Source organism: Psittacula echo (genome assembly GCF_963264785.1).
Source record: "Psittacula echo genome assembly, chromosome: 3".
Taxonomy (NCBI): domain Eukaryota; kingdom Metazoa; phylum Chordata; class Aves; order Psittaciformes; family Psittacidae; genus Psittacula; species Psittacula echo.
The window spans coordinates 106,463,781-106,489,566 of NC_137736.1; the positions used below are offsets into that span (position 1 = coordinate 106,463,781).

The window sequence follows — 25,786 nt, forward strand, 5'->3', positions numbered from 1 at the left end:
ATGTTACAGTTAATCTGGCTTTAAATAGGTTTACGAAGAAATTGAATATTCATGTAGTTATTAAACTGCACTTCTTGTTTTAAGACAAAAATAAATATCAGGGAGCCTCTAAGTTTCGATGTCCTTCTAGCAAATATGATTTTTTGCAAGATTTATAATTGAAAAACAGTATTTAAGACTGAGAGGTACTTTGAGACTCTCCAACTGTCACCTCGCATTGTACCACACCAGAGAGGAGGCCAGAATCATTAGTCAGTGTCTTAAGATGACAGTGCACCAAAGAGAGAGAACAGGGGTACTGTGAGCACCCCACCCCAAAGCAGAGAGAAACCAGTATCTGTAACCCAACAAGCAGCCACCATCAGTGAGCTGACAAGGCTTCTGTAGTTTGTACAACAAAATACATCCTGAAGCTTTACAGCTCCAGTGCCAGGGTGTGCTCCCTCCCCTGGGTGCATCAAGGTGGACAGAGGTCACACTTAAACAGTATGACTGTGGATCTGCACCAGCATGACCTTTCCTGTAGAGCCAAAGCATATGCCACAGCAGCTGTTTCACACAGAGACACACACCACGCTTCTCCTGACACACAACAATGTCAGGCTTAGGGACAATGAGATGTAGTAACCAGAGTTCAGTTGGAGGCTAACAAATGTTGCTTATACACAGCCCGAAAAGAGGCGAGCGTATGGAAAGGAAGTATCTACAATAAATCCTCTAAATGTCAGGTGAGAGTAAGCAAACACGGCAGCATGGAGTAGGCACAGCCCACAGCTTCCTCCTTGTCCAGAAGAGGGCCGCGCTGGCCCCCAGGCAGGCTGCTCCCATCTCTTGGGCTGATTGTCTCCGTGCCCCGGGCGGCTGACCCCACCGGGCCAAGCCGAGCAGCGGGCAGCGGCTGAGGCAGCACAGCGGTCTCCAGCCCGGTGCGAAATGAGGGCACAGGCGCTGCTGATAAGAAAGATCCTCGTTGCGTAAGTGGCTAAAGCAAACTCCGTGGCTCGGTAAACACTGCGCGGCAGCAGTGTCTGGCACGCCGCTGCTCGGGGCTGACATCACCGAACTGCTGAGCCGGCGCGACTTCCAGCAGCAGCCCCACGCTTCCTAGCATGGGTACAAACACCCTCCTCCTCTCCTCGGGTGAGGGCTGCCCGGGGGCCGCCACCAGGCCGGGGCTTCCATCCGCGGCCCACTCAGGCCCGCCCGCAGCAGCGCCCGGCCCGCAGGCCTCACGGGGCTAAAGGGTACCGCGGCGAGACGGTGACACCCGGCTTCGTCCTCTCGGCGGCCGCGGGGGGCGGTGACAGGGAGCGGGGGACACTGAGGGCACTCCTCCGCTGAGGGACGCGGCTGCCGTCCTCGTCCCGCCTCTCGGTGTCACGCACCACAGGCACTGCGTGACCTCCGCCCGGCGCCAGTGTGGTGCGGGGCGGCGGAGAGCGGGCGGCGGAGGGCAGCGCCGGTCAGGTGCGCTGTAGAGGGGTCTCGTTGAGGGGGTCTACGGTCGCTTAGGGGCTGTCAGCGTAAGATGCCGGCGGGTCGGGTGCTTCCACGTCCTGAGAGTAATTGCGTTTTGTTTTCTGATACACAGGATTAAATACCAGGCCCAGAAATGAGGAAGGTTTTGTTTGTGGAGCCTGTCATTTTCATCTATGTGTTTGCCTCTTCCCTGAGGAGCCCGTTGATGCAGCAGTTCATCTACAGGCGGCTCTGGGAGGAAGAGTACAATTCCACTTTTGTAAGCAATAGCAGTATCAGCCACTGCGAGCAGAATAAAAGTAGCCCGGCTTATATCAAGCAGAAGGTAAGAGGGGGAAAATAAGTAACAATTGTAAATAAACTTACAGCCAGGACATGCTGTCTCAGTCACCTCCTTTTATATTACCTTACTTAACCTTTTATATACAGAAAAGCAGTGGTTTTGTAACCTGCTGTCACTACTGTCTCATTGTTCTTGTATTGCACTGTAGGTAGCTGAGTGCTTTAAAGGCAGTAATTTATCTCCAAGCAAATACTGAGATAAATTCGTAGGAGTTGAAAATCGTCTTAGAGGTCTGGGCCCTAACTGACATTGGGCTGACATTACAGCGGGTACAGCTGAGGGCTCCTCCCTCCGGTTAACATTCATGCATGTGCTCATGAGCCGTTAGTCTGTCTTTTGTGACTTCTACGTTCTTTGTAACTATGTAAAGTTTAGCAAATGCCCTGTAATTTTCAGGAATGAGATCAAGTTTAGAATATGAAAAAATGAACATGAGCTGGCAGTGCGCGCTTGCAGCCCAGAAAGCCAACCATATCCTGGGCTGCATCAAAAGGAATGTGACCAGCAGGTCGAAGGAGGTGCCCCCTCTACTCTGCTCTCGTGAGACCTCACTTGGAGTATTGTGTGCAGTTCTGGTGTCCTCAACATAAAAAGGACATGGAACTGTTGGAACAAGTCCAGAGGAGGGCCACGAGGATGATAAGGGGACTGGAGCACCTCCCGTATGAAGACAGGCTGAGAAAGTTGGGTCTGTTCAGCCTGGAGAAGAGAAGGCTACGTGGAGACCTCATAGCAGCCTTCCAGTATCTGAAGGGGGCCTACAAGGATGCTGGGGAGGGACTATTCATCAGGGACTGTAGTGACAGGACAAGGAGTAACGGGTTCAAACTTAAACAGGGGAAGTTTAGATTGGATATAAGGAAGAAATTCTTTACTGTGAGGGTGGTGAGGCACTGGAATGGGTTTCCCAGGGAGGTTGTGAATGCTCCATCCTTGGCAGTGTTCACGGCCAGGTTGGATGAGGCCTTGGGTGACATGGTTTAGTGTGGGGTGTCCCTGCCCATGGCAGGGGGGTTGGAACTAGATGATCTTAAGATCCTTTCCAACCCTAACTATTCTATGATTCTGTGATTCTATGAATACAATCTCAGTCATAGGTGTGAAGTATTTAGCTTTGAGTGCCGTGTCTATATATTTATTTCAGATGATTTACAAGGATGATGAGGAAAGGGAAAGATTCAAATTTTTTAAAAAACCTGTAATTTTAAAATGTGGAAAAAAAAGAAATTAACTGATCTTTGGACACTAAAATACAATTGGTGGTTTACCATTCAGAATGCTAGGCTGCCTTGTTGAAGTGCAAAGACATCAAGGTGAAAGCACTGGATGGTCAATTACATTTTTAGCACTTTTTCATAGGATTCAGCATGCTGGATAGCTAACTGTTGGTTGGAATCTCCCTCGTTGCACTTCCAGTGCAGTTTTAATGCTATATTTAAGCAGAGCTAACTATGGACAGCCAGCAGAAGAGATGGTCATATGTGATTTTTCCTTTCCCCTTTTCTCCCATTATTCCCCCCATGTGCTGTGTCTTGCAGTTCTGCAGTTACTGATTATGATTGGAATTCAACCAGGGCACTGACTCAACTGAAAGCTCATCTCTTTTTTTTTCTTGAGTTTGTTGCTTTGTGAGTGTTGCTTTCTTTCTGAAGCAACCACTGCTCTGACACACTGTGTGGCCCCATGGTTGCTGTTTCTATCAGGCGAATGGCAGAGGAGACACATTTCAGAAGAGGTGCAACAGAAACCATCCTTGGCAACAAGTGGCAGTTAGGTTGGATTAAGTGGAACACGAAGCCGCTGTAGGGTCAGAAAAGTAGACTACTCAGACTGTAAATTGCACAGAAGATGGAGTTATGGAAACAGTCACCAGTATTCCGCTATGCTGCTGAAAAGGTGGCACTTGAAAATTTTCCTCGCATCTCAGAATCGAATCTGATGTGCTGTGTATGCACAAGACTGAGCACCTGAGCTTATCTGTCTTGTTTATAATACGTAAACAAATGTTTCTAGTGGCTGAAGGTGTTCGAAGAAATAATTCAGGATTTTTAACATGGAGTAGGTTCTTCCTTATGTGACAGAAGCCAGCCTTAGTGAAAGAATGTGAAAGGGAAAAGGTCAATAGAATTGTAGTCCAGCAGGCTTTCCTCAGCTGCCCAATCAGCCATATACCACCCACTGGAATTGATTTGGAGATAATGATCATTATTGTCTGAGAAATGCTTGTACATTAGTTCCAAAAAGTGTTTACTTTAGTATTGGCTCCACTTTTGCTGCTGTCTGTGAGCATTTTGTCATGCGGAAGGAGCAGCTCTAAGAAAACCATACGTGGTGCATACAGTTCTAATCACAGAGCCCATCAAGAAACCTACATTTCACAGACATTTCTGCACTTTGCACTTGCCAGAAACCTCCCAGATTCAAGCTGATTTTCAAATTGTTACCACTTATGGTTCAGGATATAAGACTTTCATATTTCTTTTTGCAAAACACTGAAGCAGAGTACTTAATTTCAGCTGAAGTTTAGGTAGCGTCTCCGAGTAATATAGTAGTGAATTCACACATTGCAGGTTTTTTGGGATAAAGGTTACAAAGTATAATTACCTGGGTATTTAACATGACTCTTTCAAGACAGCAGTTGAATAATGGCCAACAGAACCTCTTCATTTCCCTTTCCTGCCAAATTTTGATTCCCTCTATTTCAGTGATTGCCAGCAGTGCATGAGCCTTTGAACAAGTACACTCTTGTCTGGATGTCTTGCCTGCATTTCGATAGCACACTAGTTGCACAGTATAAGAATTTAAACTGGTCAAAATCCCTATTAATTTCAGTGGAACCTCATCTCTGTGCTGAGTAATTACTCCTGTGTAAAAGACTCTTTGAATCCTGGGCCAAAGAGTAGATTCAGTAGCTCAGTCCAACCCCTTCCCAGAGAATTTATGAAGTATGTGTTCTGGATTTTCTAGTACCATCCTAACTAACTTATTTTTACAGATGTTGTAAATTTTGCTGTCAGGAGTGTTCCCAACAGGCCTTGTTTGACATTAACGTTTTGAAGAACACCTCCCTTAGTAGCTGATTTAGTATAAATCCTTCCGTTCTGAGAATGGAGAAGCTTTATATGAATTTCACCTACTTCAAAGTAAAACGTAAAAGGAAAATGAAGACAAAAATCACTTGGAGCCTGCAAGAAAGTAGAATATCATTCAAAATGGATAGTCTTTGCAGCATTTAGATTAATTGTTTGCTACAATATGAAGGAAATCAGTAATTTTACAATAAAATGAGTTCAAAGGTAATTTGAATACAAGCTGAAGCAGTTTAATCACTGGCTTGGATAATTATTTTTTTTTTATTAGCTCAGAAAGAGCTATGTCGTTAAACATTATTTATCATCCATCTTATTTATGATCCAATCCATGCATTTTTAATTTTATGAGCCTGTTAATTTATCATGTCCTGTACGTTGTTCAGCCTCAGGCACTACACTTCTCTCTTAATATAATCCTTATATAAGCAAATTGCTTACTCATTTTCATACTTTATATTTTGAAATCTGTGATTTTAAGAACTATTTCTGTTCACCATGAGTACAACTTTTTTTTTCAAAGAAGAGTGCATTTGTAGAGTAAAAATCCCTAGACATTTGTCTTCAAATTTATGTAGACACATTGTCCTTTTGCCATACCTTGTACTGAAGGAGATACTTACTGTGTAAGCACCAGCACTGTTAGTGCTCTTGTAAATGCACGTTCAAAAGAATTGTTGTCTTGCCTCCTTTGAAACTTCTCTGTCAAGTGTATTAGTAAGTCTGTATCTTAAGAAGCAAGTTCTGGATTAAAATGTAACAAGAGATGTTTGAGAAATATTGAAAGTAAAATTACAAAAGCAGGAGTCTTTGAATATGCAATTCCCTTGTTTTAACAATTACTGTAATATGCATTCTCATAAACATAATGTACTGTATTTTATAACAGCGTAATATATTATGTCACATAATCATAAAATTATATTGCATGTATTCTGTTTTATAATAACATAATTTATAATCTATAAACAGGTACTGTGCTATTCATTATATTGCATGCTAATCATTATACAAGTCTAATATTATTATAGATTATATTATTTTTTTCCAATGCATTATAGTATTTACAATGATTTTTGTTTTCTCTTTTCAGGTAGTTCAAGAAAAAGCCTCTGTTTTTAATATGCAGTTAGACTTAACTGGGGCAGTTCCGAGCGTTATAGTTGCCTTTGTCATTGTAGCTAATGGGGATCGCCAGGGACGCAAAAGGTCTTTAGTTTTACCATCAGTGGGAACTTTGGTTGCTAATATTTGTCTCGCTGTAATATCATATTTTTCCTTGTCACTCTCTATCCTATATGCGGTTGCATTTATTAGTGGGCTGTTTGGGAGTATAGCAACTTTCCTTGGAGGAGGCTTTGCTTATATAGCAGATGTGTGTCAGGATGAGAAGCAGAAAACAACACGAATAGCTGTGGTGGATTTGATTTTTGGAATGGTGTCTGGATTGGCAGGACTGTCATCTGGTTATATTCTAAGAGGAATAGGCTTTACGTGGACATTTGTGACAGCATCTCTGCTTCATGTTGTTAATATTATCTATATTATATTTTTTCTGGAAGAAACAGTAGATGTATCTGAATTCCAGCATGAGGCACCAGGATCCTGGAAAGAACTTCTTAAAGAGACATTTTCTGGAGTGTACATGCTTTTTAAAACTGCCCCTTATAAGAAGAGAATTTTAATAATTGTGTTGCTTTTTACGTTTATGATGTATTTGTTTACTGCGACTGGTGGGAGTTCACTTTTTACACTGTATGAGCTAGATGAGCCACTCTGCTGGGATGAAGTATACATTGGATATGGAGCAGCTGCTTCCACTTCTATCTCTCTGACCAGTTTTTCTGGTGTTTACTTATTTTCTAAATGTCTCAAAGACATTTATATTGTCTTTATCGGGATATTTTCTTACATTGGAGGAATGGTCATGGCTGCCTTTGCCAGAACTACCCTGCTCATGTTTTTAGGTGAGTTTGGAATCAGTTATTTCATGGTCAACAACATACATGAAAATACTGCTATGTTATCTGTAGTGAATGCAATTGGTAGATATTGGACTTACCATCTTGAAAGGGTCATAGAGAGGTAAAATATACAAGGTTGGTTAGACTGATTTAGGATATAATTAAAATATAAAATGTATGGAGAGAGAATGGAATTACTTGCTTATGATTTGGTTTAAGTCCATATGGATATATTAGATTTACTGATTTCTCTGTACTTCGATAATTGTGTCTCAGTGCACTTTGACTTTTCTATTGCCTTTTACTGTATGGGGAACTGAGCATTCAGAAGTATATGACATTCATTTGCAGTGTATTGGTAAAATACCATGGGTTTTTTTACTTCAATATCTTATGACTGATTCATTGTCTTACAGTAAGAGTACCATCTTTGCTCTGCTTTATGCCTATTCCTGTTCTCCGAGCCATGCTGTCAAAAGTGGTTCTCACTGGTGAACAGGGTGAGTAGAACTTGGTTTTAAACAATATAATAATGTGCTGTTTCAGAACAGAGATGCACCAAGATTACCATTAAACAAACAGATATATATTGGCATTTTAAGACTGCTTTTCTTTCAAGTTCTATATAATATGACCCTGTGTCATGATATTAATGGATTTTGATTCTGGATTTAATATAAACAACATATTTTTAAACTACTACAAGTTTCAACCTTCAAAGGAGATATGGCTTTAAAAATAAAGACCATGAGGAACTTGAAGCAGAGGAGTGCTCAAGATTTATGCCGTTGTGATTTTACAAGTGCTTTTGCATTCACAAGATTTAGCATGCAGGGGAGGAGATATTTCTGTTATTCAGCCAATGTCACACTTAAGGATTTAGAAAGGTAAGCAGTAGGTGGTCAACCTTCAAAGCACTTGAAAACAATTAGATTTGGATCCTGAGCTGTGTACCTGGCTTCACTGGTGCCTTCACATGCCCTAAAAGATGTAATGTATTACTTATCAAAGTCGTTTCCTTCTGAAACACAGAAAAAAATCATGTTAGGCCTCAGAGTGTGGCTCTAGTATCCCGTATTTCGCTTTTGAGGAGCATAAATTTTCTAGAAGCATTCTCCTAATTTGTTTGGTTTTATTTTTTAAAAGACATATCTGTACACATTAAAGCAAAGACCTCTTTGTACTCAACTATGCTAACGTACACTTCTGGTTTTGCAGTTTCTTGGCATTCTTCAGGGCTTTAGCTACTTTGAGTAGTTTGATGCAAGAATCAGGTTGCCTCTGGTCATCTTTTTCTGCTTACCTATTGTGATTTTGTTTATGGTCCCATGAATATGAATCCATCTTGGGAAAATGTGTTTTGAGAAGACACTGATGGGATAGGCTGCCACTCTAATGGTTAGTTCAGTGCAAAAAAAATGTTGTTTCTTTCTTTTCAAAACTGTGGAGATGGTTATGTGCTGAACCAGCAGTCTTTGTTGCATCAGAGCCTTTTCCACATGTAAGAGTAAAGATTAGAGAAAGAAGAAACAGGAAAGAGTGAAAATTGAGAGGAGAATGGGAAAAGGGATTAGATGTGTAGAACGTGGTTAGCAGGGGTGAGCAGTTTAAACTTCATGTAATAAGCAGATTCAAGAGAGTAGGTACGGTGACATAATAGTGGCAAAGAAAAATTGTTTTGATCAGGGAAATTGTTTTTTGGGTTTTGGAGTTTTTTTGTTTGGTTGGTTGGGGTTTTTATTATTCAAAAAACAAGTCTTTTATAGGAGTCCCCACGGAAGATAGCAAAGACATATGATAATTAAGTGCTTGATACTTGCATACCAGCTAAAATACTGTAGTTAGATCTTTCAAAATAAGTTTTGAAACTTCAGTACTTTGAAGGGGGTTTGGCTTTATATTGTTTTGTTTGTAATTCATCCATTTGTTTTTGGCAGGTGCTGTGTTTGCTTGCATTGCCTGTTTAGAAGTTGTGGTCGGCACTATTTCACTTTCAGTTTTTAATATTCTCTATGCAGCTACTGTTGCATGGTTTTCAGGCTTTAGCTTCCTCCTGTCAGCAGGCCTTTGTCTAATTCCACTGGCTGCCCTATGGTAAGTATGGATCAAGAGGGTGCTTCTGACTGCTTTTGATAGTAATTTCTGTTTTGACATGTGTTGAAGCTGAATAATTTAGTGCAGCAGTTCTCAAACTTCAGTATTTGCTAGTGTGCTCTAGTTTCACTCTTTTTCTTTCAACACTTCTGCCCATACACCTCTGCTGGAGATTTCCCATCACCAGTCCCATTCTGGCCCTGACCCATCTACTATGTTGTGAACTTGCAACCTAATCACCCAAACTGAAATCTACCCTGAATGTACTACTAGTACTATGCTGTGCCCTTGACTGCATGTTGTGTGTGTCCCTTGGTTTGAGATCTTTACATTGTCTTTCTTACAGGAAGGCCTTTCATGGAGAACAAAAATGACAGATAACTTGAAAGGCATGAGTTTAATTTTGCAATCTGAGCTCTTCTAGGTGTTAATGAGAGTTATAAACATCACCAATAATGCAGTGAATTTAACGGAAAGCCATCTGTTCTGATCCTTGGTCATGGGTACCTTGCGACCCAGTGCTATTAAAATCTGTAAAAGATCTGCACTAACATAAGGGCTCATATGAATAAACCTCTAGACATATTTAAAAAACATGCCTCTAGTTTTTGCATCTAGTCATACCAAATGACCATCTAGTAATATTGACAGTGAAATATCATTATTCATGAGTATTCACAATAGTGAAGTTCACTTTAAATTATATCCAATATAAATTATGTCTTTTTAGGATGCTAGAACTCAGATCTAAATGACAGGAGGATCACTTTTCATTAGATAGTTTTATACTCAGGAAAGGAAAGCTGTTTTTCTTAAGAGGGTAATACCCTTGCTTTCACCTTTTTCCCTAATGTTTAGGCTTTACCTCAATCACCTTTATCTTTACATCAGCTGCATTTTAAGTTTTAAATGGGCAATGATAATGCTGTAGATTTAGAACATTTCACATAATTTCAAGTCTGTGCCTGTCTTACTACATTGTTTTACACAGTCTATTCAGAGAAGCTGGCAGTGTACCCAGGGTGGCCAGGAAGGCAAGGAGCGCCCTGGCTTGTATAAGAAATAGTGTGGCCAGCAGGCCCATGGAAGTGACTGTACCCCTGTACTCAGCACTGCTGAGGCTGCACCTCGAATCCTGTGTTGAGTTTTGGGCCACTCCATTTAAAGGTCTTTTCCAACCTAAATCATTCTATGATTCTAAGTTGTACTAATGGTAACTTAAGACTGAGGTAGTGATGGATCTCAGACCCAAGGGATTCTTGTGTGTGGAGAATAATTTTCAGTAGAGTAATAAAAAAATGAGGAATTGAGTTATATTAACAAAGGGTTTAGTTGAGTGCTGTATGGTAGAGCAAACTAAGAAAGCACTCTGTTCTGTGCAGAATGTAACAGGTATTTACCATCAGTTAGTCCATCCTGCAATCAGGACTGCATCCATCATAGCTATGAATTCTTTAAAGTTAATTTTTGTTTCTTTCTGCCATTAATGTTTCAGATATTCTACGCTTTCAGTAACCTTTCTCTAAAATCTTTCTTTTGATACTGTAGTGCAATGTTACTGTTTGAGACCAGAAAGAGTAGTTGTTCCAGTCTAATAAATCAGTCATTTAGTGCTTATCAAAGATAGCAGTAATGATATTGTCTAACTGGTGTAATAGGGCAAGCACTGTCATTGCTTTTGCTTACTTTTTTTTTGCTTACATTACTTTTACTTACTTTTTTGCCTCAGAAGCTTTGTGCCACAGAAGATGGCCGTAACGGAGCTATCAAGTGCATTTGTTGGTGCTGAATCAGCATACTACCCTTAATATCTCAGCTAAAGATATATGTCTTATCTGTGTCTTACAGCTGGCTTCTGTGCACAAGCTGGAATGAGGAGGACTTGGCTCTGCTTGTATCTGAAGAAGTATCCAGCATAGAAAGTGTTGATAGTTGAACAAAGGATTCATCTACTTGGGTTTTCTAATCTGACATGCAGTGGCAGAGACCATTATGTCATACAGAGACCACAGAGAGAACACAACAGTTGCAGATGCAATCTCAAAGTGGCCCTGCAGCAATAAGCACTAAATAGGTAGCACTCTATATTGTGTCTCTTTTTTAGCACTTTAATAAAGCTAGCTGTTATACTTAACTAGGCAAATAGGCTGGCAGTGGAGATTTTAATGCTGCTTTCAACTTGAATTAAAAAAAAATAAGGTAGGATGATACTCTTTGCACTTACTTACGCTTTCTCAAGTTTGAGAATGTCAGCTGTGGATTGTGATACATCTTGTATCATTTTAAGTGGGGTGACAGAGATAAGCTTATCAACTCTCTACAACTACATGAAAGTAAGGATGGAGAGAGGAGGTGGGTGATCTCTTTTCCCAGGTAATAAGTGATAGGACAAGAGGTAACAGCCTCAAGCTGAGCCAGGGGAAGTTTAGATTGGATATATAGGAAAAATTTCTTCACTAAGAAAGTGATCAGGTATGGAACAGGCTGGCCAAGAAAATGGTGGAATCACTGTCCCCTGGAAGAGCTCAGAAGACAGGTAGATGAGGCCCCTAGTGATATGGCAGTCCTGGGGTAAAGGTTGGACTTGATGATTTTAAAGGTCTTTTCCAACCTGGTTGATTCTACGGAAAACTCACAAGGTGATGGCAATTCTGCTGCAGCCAGCAGAGCTCATGCCAACTGAGGATGTGGTCCACTGTGTACATCTTAATAGGCCTGTTTTAATGGTGAAGTCCCCAAACCTATCTAAAATGACTCAACTAAACAATAGATTTTTCAGAAAGCAACCCAGCTGGAGGCAGTACTTGCACCTGCTGTAAGTAGACTTACTGCTCTACAGTTAGCAGTGTCTGTGCAAGTTTAATGTATGATGTGTGGACCTTGTCTGTGACTTGACTTAGTTCTTAAAATGGATTTTCACACAGAGATGTCCTACTTATTTTCAGCTTGCAAAGTGTGAAGTTAGGCCCATGCCTACAATTTGCAGAGGCTATATTGCACATTTATTTTTATAGTTTTCTATTTATTAGGGGCAGGGTACAGAGACCTATTTTTTTGTCCCATAGATAAATTCCACCACTGTTTTCTAGTTAATTGGCTGTACTTGGCTTCAGTGTTTCTTCTAGTGAAAAGCTGTAATAGCCTTTCTTTGCAGTGGGTCTTCGATTATTTTTTTAACAACCCTGAAATGAAGTGACCAAATCTGAATCATGCATCTAATCATCTTGCAATGAATGCACCATAATTTATGAGCACTTCAACAGCATTTCATCTTCGAAGCACTTTATAAATGCTATTAAGAATCTCCATCCACAATAGATATTATCCTCCCTGTTACAGGAAAACAGAAATTAAGAGAGGACAAGTGACTTGCCCAGGGCCACACTGCAAACTGGTGAGGCTGCCAAACCTAGGAATTGGTTTCTGCATTGACTCTTCACGGTTTTGCTTGAGATCTTTAAGTAGAAATTATCCAGAGTATTAGCTTCTGGAACATACAGCAGAAGTGTAAATAAAACACCATGTTAAGGATCACTGCCATGTGGCTTTTTCTGTGACAGTTTGACAGCCAGTACTGCTCCAGTCCCTGAAAGCACAGGTGAGTTGTGTAAGACTCTCATCCCCCAAAACAGATTAGGTAGAGAAGTCAAAATGATGTAAAGTGGTTGGCATTCACACAAGGAAAACTCTAGGAAAGCAACTATGATGTGTGAACTAACTACACACGCACAGAGTGTAGCATAAAAATGAAGACAGACATCGCATATGCTGTATAATCAATGATCTGCTTACAGCCATTAATATCCATCACATGAACAGAGTACTTCTGCAGAACCTCTCAGTGGTACTCCACCAAAAAATACCAGTACCACCTCATGATGATGCTATTGTACATCCTTTTTGTTTGAATGATAGCATTTTTTTCTGACCTGTGTATTGTGATCATGGAGAAGCTTGATAAGGTAAAGAAGGTTTAAATGGGCAGGAGGGTTGGAACTAGGTGATCTTAAGGTCCTTTCCAACCCTAACTATTCTGATTCTATGATTCCAAATTATGCAGGAGACCACTGCCTCCCTGTCACTGATGAAAACAGTGCTGTTTATCCAGGGCAGGGGAATGACTATTTACACAGCTAACAGCTACAGCCAGCTCTTACACTTTTCAAACTATCAAAGCTGATGTTGGCAATTAAAGTTTAGACACTAGCCAGTACATAAAACTGCTTATCTCTCCTCCCTTGAGCTGCCCAAGTTGCTGCAAACTTGTTGGAGAAGTGAGCTGAGTTTTACAATAATCACAGGGTCCAAAGAGTACTTGTTGAGAGATTAAGAGAACACTAGTGTAGGATTTCAAGCACAAAGATTACATTGTCTTCCTTGCCTCTTCATTACACAGTTCTGTAAGGCATTATGAAATTAACTATTTCACACAAAACTGCCTGAAAAAGTAAAGCTAATGAAGTAGGGGTGTGTGCCTTCACTTCCTCTGCTGCAGTGCACACCTCTGCTAGCATTCAGGTGGCAACAAAGCACACCAGTTCTGCAGTGGCATTGTATTGGTGCAAATGAGAACAAGCACGTACACTTCAGGAATGGCTTTATTATGGTTTGATTTTGGTGTACAAAGTACTTGCTATTTGCAAAGCATTTCTGGTAAGTGCAGTATTAAGAACTAGCTGTAAGTTTAGATCAAAACACATGAAGGCCATGAACTGTGGTGTTAAAGCGCCTAGCATGGTGCAAGCTGAAGAAACCAGGTACTAATGCACTTCAGATTATTAAAGCCTTCCAAGTTTATAAGTTGTTCTATTTGTATATGAATGCAAATTATTTTGAGATTAATAATTAAATTTGTTTTTCTAGCACTTCTGTTGTTATTTGTAGTTCTTGCTTAGTTTTTGACAAATGGCCAATGGGATGGCTGGTGGAGGAATGTTTACATAAACAGAAGTATCAGCACCATGGTATCATCTAGGAAAATTTTCCAGAATGAGAGCACTCAGCTATTGGAATAACCTCCCTGGGGAAGTGTTGGATTCCCCAGCGTTGGATGCTTTTAAAATTCAGCTGGGCAGGGTGCTGGACCATTTAGTCTAGGTCATGCTTTGCCTAGAAAGGTTGAAGCAGATGATCCTTGAGGTCCTTTCCAATCTGGCATTCTAGGATCATAACAGCAGTGCAGGAAGGTGTACTTCTGCCTTCCTCCTGCACCTCAAGGGAAGGATGCTTTCCAAAACACCAGCACCAAAGAGAGGTGGGGATTTGCAGAGCAGGGAAAGCACTGGGTGTGCAAGAAGTCACGGTGGAGGCTTGCGTTGCATCTGCATGGCCAGAGGATCTGCAAGTGCTTCCCTCACATGCCCTTTGCTCTTGGATGTCTCTTACACATACCATTTGCTTTCCAGCCTGGTTTACCCCTAAAATCAGCTTCCTTGCAGATACAATGGATAACCTCCTTGCTCTGAATTTGGCTTGATCTCACCCAAGATTATAACAAACAAAACTACCTAGAAATTACATCCAACCTCATAATCTGTGAGAAACTAGTTAAATTACTTGTCTTAATGTAGTTTTGCTCAGATACAATAGTATTCATCTTTTAACCAACACCAGGAAAGGCCAGTTAGCTGGACAAACTGAAGCAGGGAGCTACAAGGTACCAGTAACACTGTACAACTTTGGGATGGCTCCCCGTTTTCTGTATCAGCTGTAACAGTGCTGATAGCAAGGCAGACCCAAAAATCTTCCTAAAATCTATGCCTGTACGTTAATGTATCCCAGAGGTGGCAAGGTAATCCCTCAGCTTTTCTGTTAGCCTAGAGCAACACAAAGCCTACTGAACCTCGAGCTTGCTTTTTAAGAGTTTACTTTTGTTTTATACAAAACCACCAAGAAACTTGTCAATTATAAAATATCATAGCAGGTAGTTCCATGCTTGCACATTCAATTTATTGGTCCTATATTTAACCTCAATAGGGCAAAAAATACAAATGAAATAACTTGTATTTCATAGCACAAGCCTCTAATTTCTGCAACTTTCAAGTGAAATAATTTTAGAAGCTTCACTTCTTACATGAAAAAGTCTAAATATAAAACCTCTGGTAATGTGTCTCATACTGTGTCATCTCAGTGTTTTTAATTTGCTGCAATGTTTGGCAACAGATGAACATAAAAGCATTGTAAAATTTACAGGACAAAAACTAGAGGTTTTGGCCCACAAGGATAGGGAATTTGTGGCAGCTTTAAGCACATGAGATGTTTGGGATTGTGAAAAGAGGTTCATAGCAACATTTCTGCTAAAATTACCTGCAACAGAACACTAAGTGCACTCGGCAGTTTAACCAAGTCATTAAAGCCTGCTGAATAGACAGTTTCTGTCTTAAAAATATTGTTCAAAGCTCCCCACATATGACAAGAGATGACATCTTTTGAACCAGACTTTTTTTTTCCCTCCTAATATGCCACATCACATTAGCTGCCTCTCAGGATTTATGACATATACACATGTACGACACCAGGAAAGTGGTTACAATCCCAGATATAATTACACATGACCCCCTCATCTTAAGCACACAAACCCCTTTCAGTGGCCTGCTCCATTAAAAGCTGTATTTAAGTACAGGTCTCACTGGCTCGCTCTTAAGATCCAACTATGGTAAACCCAGAAAAAAAAGTTGTTTCTGTATCTGTCATATACTACTACTGCATCTTCATTTTCTCACTGCAGCAGCTTCATTAGGTACTGTCATAATTAGGCACTGCTTTTTTCCTTAACCTCCAAATACTAAAATACCACGTCTAAGAGTGTTCTTTGGTATTACATTCCCAACTGCATTTTAAAGCATCTTCTTTAAACTCTAAGCAGAGCTTGCTTCTACTTTCAGAAACGAGAACATCCAGGCCTTTAGCTCCCTTTTTACAGTGGTAACTTCCAGTTCCACGCAAAAGCTTAATGGCTCAGTCACGCAGAACTGTCAACAGAGAAGGGATAAAGCGTACATAGCAGGACTTACGATGAAATATTTTGGAAAGCAAAAGTATTTATAGCAAACTTTTATTCAATAGTTTAAAAAGTTTACGGAAAGTGTCATGAACAGAGTTACCCAATGGAAAATACCTTCTTCTCACCCTTACAAAGTTCTTCTGCAAGAAGATCTGTTAAATGCATTTACCTATGGTAATCAGTTTTAAAATGCATGGGTATTTTTGGATTTCTTGTATGCATATATAGCATTTCCATAGTTAAGAAGCTATTGTCCTGAGCAGTGTATGAAAACATATTATTTAAACTACCTAATTATAGGACATTTATATAAGTGGCAACAAGCACAGAACAGTTTGTAGACTTTAAACATTTAATGTGCCTTTTCATCACGGAAGGCAAATAATAACTGTAGGACTACTTAACACTGTGAGCATCAGTGTGCTTAGGTTACCATGTATTTAGATTTGCAGTATAGAGACACACACAAAGCATTTTTGTGGAGTACATTTTGTTACAATAAACCAAGCTTATATTCCATCATCATGTGCGGTTCTCCCATAACCTCACTCTGTGACGGATCTGGAAAAAAAAAAGTTGAAAGCATGAGGCTTTTACAAAGTTACAAAGACCAACAGTAACTATTAATGTGACCTTTTTTCCCTCCACTTTAAAGCTTAGTGCAAGTTACTGATTTTCAAGTGTTGCACAACGCAGGTCTGTAAACTCACAGGTCTGTAACTCACAGGTCTGTATCCAAAGCAATGATCAGGTAACAATTACCTCTATAGTGGAACAGTAAAGACCCTAAAAGACCTACACACACACTTCAAGTAAAACCAACCAGTTCTACATCAGCACAGTTTCCCACAGAATCTCAAAGCTGAGGTTTGTGTGTAAGAAAACTCAAGTCTGGGTGAAGCTTTTCCCCACAGGTCTCCACATCTTTTTCCAGTGCAACTTCTCTGCACAACAGGAGCTCACACTCCTCCCTTCTATTAGTTGGGACGTACTCATGGTTTCTCTTCTCCATCTAACTGCCTGGTTTCACAGAAATTCTGTTCTTAAGTATCTCTAAGATTTCCTTCATTCTGTAAAGTATGGTTGACATTAACCACTGTACACCAAGGTTATCAGGAAGCATGCAGAGGACACAAAAGATACCAATAATGACAGTATGAACTACGTTACCATACAAAAAATTAAAATACTACTACTAATAATAAACCAACCCACAAACAAAACACACACAAAAAAACCCCACCACCAAACAAAGAGAAACCCACAATAAAAAGGTTGTGACTACACTTCAGAAGAAATATACCTCTCCTTATGGGTGTATCGGCTTGTTCTCCTTCCATACATAAAGCATATTAATGACTCAGATTACCCCAGACACACCAAAATTATCTAATCCAGCCCCAGATGATAAACAGAACCTTATCAATACCACTTTCAACTCACTCACTCACTCCTTAGAACTCTATAAATATGTGACAGCTTGTTGCGAGCAATGAATGGTAAATAACCAAATTCCTGTAAATTACGCCTGACATTGCTCTACCACAATAACCCATGATTCCTTTCCTTGGCGCCTGTAAATCCATTCCAGAAAATAATCCCAGGTTTACCTCATGCCTCCAGATTCTCATTTATCACTCCATTATTTCCATTTTCCTATCTCCCTGGCTTTTTCAACTCCCCAATCCCACCTCTCTGCCTCCTTCCATGCCCTTAGCTACCAGCTATAAAGAAATAATTTTTTTAAACCATTTTTCCAGGTTTATTCTATTCCACACATACCAACCGTCAGTCAACAGCAGTCCACCATACAACTGCCAACTGCTCAGTTCATTTCAGGGAGAATACCCCCATCACATCTCTGGTTCATTAGTTCAGAATCTCTTCTCTAGCTTTTCTTTAATTATAGAACTTATTAAAACTTTGTATCTTTGTAAACTCCACCTGTCAAAGTCTGCACAAGTAGTTCAAAAGTTTAAGGGGAAACAGGCATATAACATTAGTGCATAATCTTCTACTCCTTTAGAAACCTAGCCTACAAGCAAATCCTGGCTAACTCACTATTTCAGAGACATTTCCACACACCTAGCAGCTGAATAACATTTATTTCTCCTTCCCCCAGTGCTTCTTCACCGTTAGGAACTCCATTTTTTTTCTATTTTGTGTTTAATTCTCTTATTCCATAGAGGCAAAGAACTTTAAAGGTAAAATCTGAGAACTGTGAATGTTTCCATAACATTCAAAACAATATATTTACCATTGAGGATATCTTCAAAACTGATGGATCCATCATTTCCTCTCAGAGTATCCAGTGCTAAGTTTGAGCTGTGAAGAAAGGGGAGGCGCTGGACCTGTAAAAAGAAGAGTTAACATTTTTGCAGGTCTGAAATTGAGGGAAGTTTATATTTGGTTTTCTCAGACAGAAGAGACTGAGAAAATCAACAGACAAAGTCACTTCTTCCTTCAAAAGCAACAATGAAATAAGAGAACTACTGGCACACACAAATAGCAAAACTTAGAACACCACCATCTATTGTTTTGAGAAGATCAACCTTTCACTAGATTTGTGGCTTTCACTGCAGTGTAGCCACTACAGCAAATAGCTTAAAGATAAAAAAAAAAGAGGGGTTTTGTCCTCCTCTGTTACCACATAAAGCTGGGGAGGATCATTGCAACAAACACATCTACACCTTGAGGTTGGTATTGGGCAACTGACATATACTGCAGTGTTTGAAAACCACATTCCAAGTTTCCTACATCTCTAACACAAGTCAGGAATGTCAGTGGAAAAGCTGTATTTATTTTCACATCTAAACATAATCCTCCTTGTAGTTAATCTAAACCATAATTATTTGCCTGATCCCTACCAACTTTTAAGCTTCTGGTTCACTCCCAGTTTCTTTAAACACTCTTCTATACCCTTCAGCCACAGTATTACAAAAAAATTGAGTGGTACACATAGCATTCAGATCTTAAATATTCTGAGAATGGCATATCTGCACTTACAATTTCATTTACTACTAATAGTGGCAACTTCAGTTATATCATGTGCATGTACTGTTACCAAAAAACTATCATGTAGCTATCTCTTAACACAGAAAATAGGTTGAAGATTTCCATAGCACTACTGGTACAATTGTTAGAAGTTCAAATACACTATTCCAGTAAATATTTTACAAAAGTGAAATTAAAGCACAAGAGAACATGTTTCCTCCATTTATCCCCCAAGAATACCTGACACAAATTAGCAGGCTAGCCTCACCCTGCCTCATTTTCTGCCATGTGCTAACTTAAGTCATGAGACAGCACAGCTGAAATCAAAGAACGTCTTCATACGTCCTGTCTGACTGTCACATCTTCAGGACCAGTAATTTCTGCCAAGTCTAATGCAGCTCACTGTGGTTCAGTAGCACCTGATCCACTGGAAGGGAGTACAGAATTGCTCTAACTCATTTGGAAAAACAACTCTTAATAGTTTGACAACCTTCAAAAAGCCAATAAAGTTAGGACTAGTAAGCTTTCTATGTTTCCTAAGAGACAAAGTCGGCCTTCCTCTGGTTACTCTCCATCCTAGGAGATAGGAAGGAAAAGGAGACAGACACACCTTCCCAACTAAGAGTTAAAACCTTTGAACTTAAATCCCTTAGACTTTCCCTGATCTACAAAAAGGCTGCAGAACAAAATAAGCACTCCTTCAGTTTTCATGTTACCTCTGTATCTACTCCCAAACCACTGCTTGTTTCAGACCTCTAAATCTCTTTTCCCTACAGATGCAGAGATTCCCCCTTCCACGGAGGACAGTATTAATTTTAGGAATTAATACTCAATTATTCCTACTTTTCTCTGAAGCCTTATAGGAAGCTAGTCAACAGAAAAGCTAGAGCACTTTACCAAGTAAAAAATAAAAACAGCAGCTGAAAATCTTTAGCATATTGGCATTCTGGGGACTATTAATTGCAGAGTTTGCTTAGCTCATTTTAGTAAAGTGGTCCAATGAAAATAATTTCATTCGGAAACGTAAGGTATTTCAACAAAGAAAGATGTCCCTCCAAAAGCATGCTCTGGGATAAACAAGGGGCTTAAGTTACACAAGTTGGATAAAAATGCCTACCTGTTTCACTGCTCTGAATTCCATCTGCAGCTTTAAAGGTGCATGAAGTCCTTGAATATTTCTCAGCGTGGCAAAGTTTGTTTTATCTTGATTTAACTGGAACTATCATAAACAACACTGATTTTAGAAAAAGTTACTTTCAAGTACAGCCATAGAAGAGATTTGTGACATCCTACTTAAATTAACATGCTATTAAGGCTGTATGTAAAAATTCCACCATACTGTTATGTGTGTCTCAAATATACACAAAAGATAGTGATGTGGCAGTATTTGTTTTATGAAGCAGAAATGAATTTTTGCTGGATTTTATTACAAATCAATAGCGGCAATTTTATTTTATTTTAGACAAGCAGGACATATAACACCACCAAGTGGTGTAGTTTTGTACTGCTTTACTACAATATTGGCAGCACAAATTGGAAGCTAAGTCTGGTTGATAGGAAGAACACAAACTTGAAAACCACAACTGATGTTATTGCTAGCCATAGAAGCCTCTACTTGAAAACACTTGAAATACTTCTTTTCTGATCAAGTAGGGAAACAGAGTACCACATATACTCGTGTGACTCTGAAAAGCTAAAGCAAGCTCATAATTTTAACAACTGCTGTAAAACAAATTGGTAAAACAAAATCTATTTAGCAGAGGGTTCTTTTAATGAAAAAGTGCTGGCTCATGAATCCTGAAGAACACAAAAGAAACTTATACTTAAGGTTAAACTTAAGCTTGAGTAATCCAGTCTCAAATTTGGCTTTTACAGTAGCGACTACATGGCTGAGATTCTGACAAAATAAAACAAAACAAATAAAATAAAACAAAGTAAAACAAAACCCACATGCTTATTTTAAAACCTGTACTCAATCATCATGACAAAAGCCTACTAATACAAAAGTATCATCTAGCTTACGCAAAGGTATCTTAAAAACAGCAAAACAGAAGTCACAGGCATAATACACATGTTCTTCATAACATATTGAATGCTCTTCAAAAGTTACCAGAAAATACTATTTCTATACCTCACCCTAAACTTACAATTCTGGTCACATTATTTTTCCATTTCTTTTATTTTATAAAAGTAGGGGTCTTTATCTGGGTAACAAATACTTGGTTTCTGCTACTGCTACATGAATAACCTACTATTTATGGCAGTAAGAATAACCTTTTACTACCTCAAGCCAAGACAAGTTTTTTCCCATTCAAATGTACAAGAAAAAATAATTTTTGGATAAATTTGCCTCAGATAAACCAACCAAACAATATGTGGGAAAAGCAATTTGAGTTTCACATACTTCCTGTGTGTTTTAATTATTTCTCATTGTTTTAGCTATTTCTGTCCTTTTTTCCTCTCTAGCATGTAATCTTTTAATTATGCAGGTTTTCATACGGCAAAAACAGAGTTAAAAACTAAGTTATAACAGACAGCTATAAAAAGCAGTTAACAAATAGCTCTGAAACATTTATAGGATTCATAAATAAGCTTGTGAAGTTGGGTGTCACATTAACATCACCCTTTAACTCCAGACAACACTAGCACTGCTTAGAATTACAATATATTAGACACTACACTGGAACTCATCATGCTGATGAACTTAGCAATTTGCAACATTCTATCCAAATACTGCCTTTACTTCAGGACATTTTATTCCATCAACTCTTCTGTGCTGACAAAACAGGCACCAGAGATGAGATTCAGTGAAGTCAGATTTAGACAAGACAATCAGTCTAGTCTGCCCTTACCTTCAACCTACAGTTCACAGTCCACTCTTAAGCGGTCCACAAGTGATGACTAAGCCAGACAAGACTGCGTATACTTAGGACAAACTGTGTGTGTAAAATTTCTACATGGAATCGAGTAACTTCAAAAATATTTGTGTGTTCACAGACTGAAAGTCTGAAAATGAAGATACATGGTAAATCTACAGGCAAAATGGGAGTATCAGCCTTCCAGAACTGACAGGTATGCCCCCCACCTAACTACAGAGGCTGCATACAAAACTAGCTTAGCAGCATTCAGTCATCTAAAAGTTATTATGTAAATCCCTACTTGGAAGCTCATTTACATACTTGAAGTGGAGAAAGTCACAAGTGGGAGGCTGACATTAAACACTTTTGCCAGCGATGTTATTTGTATAAATAAAATACTATTGTTGAACATTTTTATTTGACTAAAAGTAAGACCCTGCTCATGATTTGTTACCACACAAAGCAGTCCAGGTAATCACACTGTTAATTTAAACTTCATAATTAGTTCAGAGTAAAGATGGCTGTATTTGATATTATACTTACATTTTTTTCTATTAGTTCCAGTGGGTGGCTGGGCAGCAATTCACTTTTCACACTTGTAAAACTAGAAATATAATTAAAAAAAAAAAAAAAGAAATTGAACTTCAAATTAGCTGGGTTATCGTTTTAAGTTACACTCCAAAACTAATCTCAGATACAAACATCAACCTAGAGACACACAATTAGCAGAGTTTGAACTATTACAAAAAAAAAAAAAAAACCTTAGTAGTGAAGCAGCAAATAAGACCTCAAACTACAGCACTACCAGACTAAAAACCATTTATATTTCAGACATCCTTTTTCCTTTATGTTTGACAAAACCAAGTGACAGGCTTTTTCCTTGACCCCCTTCAGAAATATAGAAAAGCATTAATAAATGAAAACATCATAAATTTTTTATGGTATCTAACTTCAGAAGTCCAAGCTTTTACAGCTGAATACTGCACATACCCACACACACACTCACAGCTGTATTGTCCGCATTTTAAACTCCATGAACTTCTTTTAGATTCATTATCCAAGACACGTAGTTTTGTACTCGTGTAAAATGACAAAACCCAAGCCCACTGTTTTTACTGTATTAACTTTACTTTTTATACAGAGCTGAAATTAAGCATTTCCCACAGTGCTACAGCACTCATATACACGTATACTAAAACTAGCATATATTTCATAATTATTAATACTTTGACATCTCTTTTCTAAAGAGCAGTATCACACAGGTAAAAGTTCAATAACGGTATCCACTTCTTGAAGTGACGCTTCATGGAAAATTCTTGCTTGAAAGACAATTTGATTAAATACATGCACTTCAGGCTATAGCTCTTCTGACACACCTTCCAAGAACCTTTTTTAAAAAGCCAACACTTAACACATGCTTTCTCCATGTATCTAAAGTTCAACATCAGCTATGGCACGATTCAACAAGAAAAAGCAAAGCATACCCTCTACGCAGAAGATCATAACCTTCAAATGATCCTGAAGCCGAAAAGTCAATAATGGGGATAGTATCCTTCAACAGAGAAGCAGTGCCTCTGGAATCCTGGAACAAAAGAAAAAGTGAGGATTATTTTAACAGAACCAGATCCCTTTTTTTTGGGCCATCAGGCCAGGCAAATGAAACAAAGTGCTCAAAGTGCCTTAAACAACCCATGTACTTTAGAGTCTCTTTAAAACAAACAACACACAAACCCCACCTAACAGAATTCTTTCTGAAAGTCTGATAACAGTTGAATATATTGATAACACAATTTAGGATCTGGCTGAAACAGTTAAGCTCAAAATTCCCCTTTGTTCATTCCTACCCTGCGCTGCAGGGATGGAATGGTAAAAGGGAGGTTATGCTCAGCTGACAGGACAGAAAAGTCTGAGAATTCATTCATTCACTCACTTCACACAGACACAATCAAGAAGGATCAAATTGATCTTATCCACAGTTTAAGGCTGCTATAAAGAGGCCAAGTCATATTCAAGTGGTCTAGTATGCCACTTAACTGAAAGGGCAAAGTAAAAACAGTGACTTGTAGCATACCATAAAGAAAACATCTTCACAGACTAAGCAAAGCTATTGTAACTAAGATAGCTAAGTTCATTCTAATCTGCCCAATTTTACTGAAGTGATTTTAGGGCTGTTCACACAAATCGCTCCACCAATAGACCACTGCGTAATGAATTCTGGAAGGCGATGGCAATAACCTCTGGAAAGTGACAGTGCTGAGCTGTTCAACACAGGGGTTCCCTCTAGCAGCACTGGCAGATCCAACAGAAAACTCATGCTTATAGTTAAGGTCTTTTGTACTAACATCTTAACTGTTGATAACCTAACACCTACTAGAAAAACATAAGATACCTGTTATTACGTACACATAAAGCATCAGCAAACTAATATACTCAACCCTAACCAGGCCTTTCCAAAACTGCAGTGAGAGCATTACAGAAATACAGGACCTGGAAGACGTGAAAGCCAAACTTAAGGAGAAAACCATTAAATACTCCCTAGAAGTAATGCTCTTCAGTCTTGTCAGTGCCCAGTCCGTGTCAGGTGGCTAAACCACTGCTGTGCACCACAGGGGATCGAGGCACGACCTCCTCAGCCGCGCCGGCTGCGGCACTAAAGCCCCTGATACCTAAAGGCTGGGGATCACCAGGGCTCTCTGCCTCCCCGGTCCACCCCGCTCCCAAATAAAGGGCTTTAACCGCGGCCACGTATCCTTCGCGCCTTCCCGGCCTCATGAGGTTGCCCAGCGGAGAACGGGGGCCGCGGGCAGAGACACCTCTTACCGGTGACAGCCGCCGGCCCTGCCGGCAGCATGAGCACATGCCATGGCCGTGCCGGGCTCCTATGACTCAGCAAGGCCCCAGGGCCCCTCGACCGACAGCCGCCGTCTCCGGGGACCCCGACGGCCGAGCAGCGAAACGGGGACAGGCAGAGGCGCGCCCATCCGCCCCAGCCCACGACCACCCCCTGCCCAACACCGCCACCACTCCCCATCCACACTCACCATCTTGGCCCCACAAGTTCATCCACTTCCGCCCCCTCAACCTCTCACTTCCGTCCCGCCCCTGGCGTTCTACGTCAGACGCAAGACGGGAGCGGCGGGGCTGTGCTGGGGGTGGTGCTTCGCAGGGTTGGGGGTTTATAGCGGTGCTTTGTTCTGAGGTCCTGAGAGGTGTGAGAGCTTTCTTTGACTCTGTGCCCGCCTTGGTGTGCCCGCTTCCAACCCTGGTCCTCGTAGAAAGGGAACTGCTGTGTTCCCACATGCCGTCAAAACCTAGCTGTTTTGGTGCCACCTTGGCTGGAGCTGGAGTTGGCCAATGGCTTCCCACAGCGGGCTGGGGCCATGTTGCCATGTTGAGTGAAGAGTGCACTTCGTGGTCAAACCTGTCCCCTCCAGTGGGCTACAGGCAGCAAAAGCAGACAGCTTGGATGATCCCAGGGGTGTCACAGTGCTGACAGCCTGAGGCAGCCAAACAAGGCAGCAGTGCTTCCTGAGGTAAACATGGCCTCAGGCTCTGGGTCAGCCTTAAAGCCTCCCTGGGCAGCACTGTGTGAAGAGGAGGTGTAAGGGTGCACTGCTTTACCAGGCACCTTGGGCAGTCCTCTGGGCCCTGATTCTCTGTCAGTGACTGACAGGGATGTGCCTACTGCAGGTTAATCTTTGGAAATGAGTTTTGAGAATGATGGATTAAAGCTGCTGTGTTAGTGGCAGGTATTGATAGCCACAATAACAGTAGGATAATGGAACTCGTATTAGCTTGCATTTAAAGAACTTTGATTTCTCAACAGTCATGACGAAGTTTTCCACATATTTTTATGCATAGCTCCAGATATGTGTTTGATGTATCTATCTATTTCTACTGAGGCGTATAGCTCATTCAGCCCTTTAAGATTTTGCTCTAAGTTGCCCTCGTTCTACAAATTT

At 40.2% G+C, this 25,786-nt stretch overlaps 2 protein-coding genes across 7 annotated transcripts; one reads left to right on the forward strand and one right to left on the reverse strand.

Annotated features, from left to right (window-relative positions):
- Positions 1-790: 790 nt before the first annotated feature.
- Positions 791-13,834, forward strand: SLC46A3 (solute carrier family 46 member 3). 5 transcript variants are annotated; one of them, XR_013956499.1, is made up of 7 exons: positions 1,311-1,467; positions 1,592-1,804; positions 6,005-6,878; positions 7,292-7,375; positions 8,813-8,969; positions 10,818-11,043; positions 12,309-13,834. XR_013956499.1 is itself a non-coding variant. In XM_080614420.1 (6 exons), exons 2-6 carry the CDS (start codon positions 1,613-1,615, stop codon positions 10,903-10,905), a joined length of 1,395 nt encoding a protein of 464 aa, XP_080470546.1. In that variant the 5' UTR covers positions 791-974; positions 1,592-1,612; the 3' UTR covers positions 10,906-13,834. The 5 variants fall into 5 exon arrangements, 4 of the variants coding, with proteins under 4 accessions (XP_080470546.1, XP_080470545.1, XP_080470547.1 ...); XM_080614420.1 differs by lacking the exon at positions 1,311-1,467 and adding an exon at positions 791-974 and having other exon boundaries at positions 10,818-13,834; XM_080614419.1 differs by lacking the exon at positions 1,311-1,467 and adding an exon at positions 987-1,113 and having other exon boundaries at positions 10,818-13,834.
- A 127-nt stretch (positions 13,835-13,961) lies between these two features.
- POMP (proteasome maturation protein) lies at positions 13,962-24,918 on the reverse strand. Of its 2 annotated transcripts, none has more exons than XM_080614423.1 (6): positions 24,866-24,918; positions 23,309-23,406; positions 22,368-22,428; positions 20,084-20,185; positions 18,230-18,323; positions 13,962-16,533 (listed from the first exon to the last, which is right to left on the reverse strand). In XM_080614423.1, exons 1-6 carry the CDS (start codon positions 24,866-24,868, stop codon positions 16,466-16,468), a joined length of 426 nt encoding a protein of 141 aa, XP_080470549.1. In that variant the 5' UTR covers positions 24,869-24,918; the 3' UTR covers positions 13,962-16,465. The 2 variants fall into 2 exon arrangements, with proteins under 2 accessions (XP_080470549.1, XP_080470548.1); XM_080614422.1 differs by lacking the exon at positions 24,866-24,918 and adding an exon at positions 24,645-24,777.
- Positions 24,919-25,786: the final 868 nt, after the last annotated feature.